Source organism: Etheostoma spectabile, chromosome 22, assembly GCF_008692095.1.
Source record: "Etheostoma spectabile isolate EspeVRDwgs_2016 chromosome 22, UIUC_Espe_1.0, whole genome shotgun sequence".
Classification (NCBI taxonomy): Eukaryota; Metazoa; Chordata; class Actinopteri; order Perciformes; family Percidae; genus Etheostoma; species Etheostoma spectabile.
The window spans coordinates 10,923,429-10,925,280 of NC_045754.1; the positions used below are offsets into that span (position 1 = coordinate 10,923,429).

Consider the following 1,852-nt stretch of genomic DNA (forward strand, 5'->3'; position numbering starts at 1 on the left):
TGTGCGCGCGTGCGTGTGTGTGTGTAGTGTGTGTGTAGTATTTCTCTGAATGATTCCCACGCGCCAAACGAACGGACACGCGGTCACCTCGACGCAGTTCAGCCCCCGCGTGCTCGAAAGTTACCGGATACTTTGAAACAAACCCGGAGAACAGAGAACACAGTCGGCGGTCGCGTGGCTCTGACCTGAGAGCTGGTATCGATCATGTCGGGACACCGGGTGCAGTTCGCGGACCTTCCTCCCAGTGAGCACAAAGGAAGTCCCAAATTTCACAGTAAGGACAATTCTTAACGTGCAATCTCTGACCTTGATTTCCCTATTAAGACTAAACTCATGAAGGTTGTTGGCTTATTATGGAGGTGAAATACTTTTTATAGTAACTTAATATGTAGTAGTTTGTACTACTAGGCTACAGTTCAGGAGTTAGGAAGAGTTGGAATTAGAATATGTGTTATTATTTCATATATTGTTTATTGTAGCCTTAGGCTAATGTAAGTAATTATACACTACACCTCAGCTGTCTTGAAGGAAACAGTTGTGCTCCATGAAGCTTTGCTTAAATGATTATATATCTCTACTTGCCAAAATTTGTTATTGAAAATATAACCTTTATCATGTCTTCCAATTTTCAAGCAAAACCTTTATTTGTTGCCCCTTGTCTTTGAGGAAATGTGATCATTTTTTCAGCCATGTAGTGTATGTTGCTGGTTGTATTGCACATGTGCTATGCTATGTTCCCTATGCTTGACTGGTTTGTGGAGGTTGTGATGACCCTTCACCTGCAATGCTCTCTGCATCTCCATCAGTGGTGTGATCCCATTTAGTCCCTTCCCACTACACTTATCTGAAGTGGCAGTTGCCCTTTATGTGCTACTGCTAACTTTTTTATCCCCAGTGAGTGTTAACACTCCTAATGTTCTGTCTCAGTAAGATAGTGCTCACCTTGAGATGCATTTAGTGACCACTTCACTGCAAACCACAGTCTGAAGGAATAGTGGCTGTTACTGTAGCAGCAACACATTCAGGGCTCTTGTGCTTTCATTGCAGTGAGGGTTTAAAGATGTGATTGCACGTGAGGTGCGACAGAGTCAGCTGTGCCTGCCTCTGCTGCTGTGTGCTGCAGTGTATGCACTACAGCATGAGACACAGAGAAGCTGAGCTCATCTCCATGGTGACAGGTTGAGTGACAGGACACGTGAGCAAGGACGCAGTGGAAAATTGCCAGTTTGCTGCAAAGCCCTCCAGAGGTGCATCTACCGCACACTCTGGGTCCATAAAAGCGCATGTACATGTTTGGTGATGTAATTATGTCTATGCTGATTAATTAATTCATTACATTTATGTAGTGGTTTATCATATCATAGACACTCAAAGCGCTTCATGGGGGGGGTGGCGGCTACTCTCTAACACCACCAATGTGTAGCGCCCACCTGGGTGATGCACAGCAGCCTTACGATGCCAGACGCTCATCAAAACCGGAGAAAACCCACACAGACACGGGACATCATGCAAACTCCACACAGAAGGGCCCTCGACGACCAGGGTTTGAACCCGGTACCTTCGTGCTGTGAGGCCTCAGTGCTGCTCTGTCAGTTTGATGTGTTTTTAGTCACTCACTAACATGCATGTAGCCAGCGGGGTGAAAAGTTGATGAGGATGATCCGTGCCGGTCAAGCTCAGATTGTTTGCAAGGCATGCTGGGTTGGTGCCTTCAGCAGTGAACTGCATATTCTGACTCAGACCATCCGTTTCTCCTGCTGTCCAAAATGCAAGTGCAAAGGGGTCAAGTTTCAGTCTCTCTTCTTTCTCTCTCTCTGATGTACACACTTGCGCACACACACACACACACACA

The 1,852-nt window shown here is 46.1% G+C and overlaps 1 protein-coding gene across 1 annotated transcript in view; it reads left to right on the plus strand.

The window, feature by feature from the left end:
* The first annotated feature begins 23 nt into the window (after window positions 1–23).
* kiaa1217 (KIAA1217 ortholog) overlaps window positions 24–1,852 on the plus strand; it is a 111,785-nt gene continuing 109,956 nt past the window's right edge. The window contains exon 1 of the mRNA XM_032503532.1: window positions 24–274. Within this exon, the coding sequence (XP_032359423.1) occupies window positions 205–274 (70 nt within the window). The 5' untranslated portion in view covers window positions 24–204. The remainder of the gene's footprint in view (window positions 275–1,852) is intronic.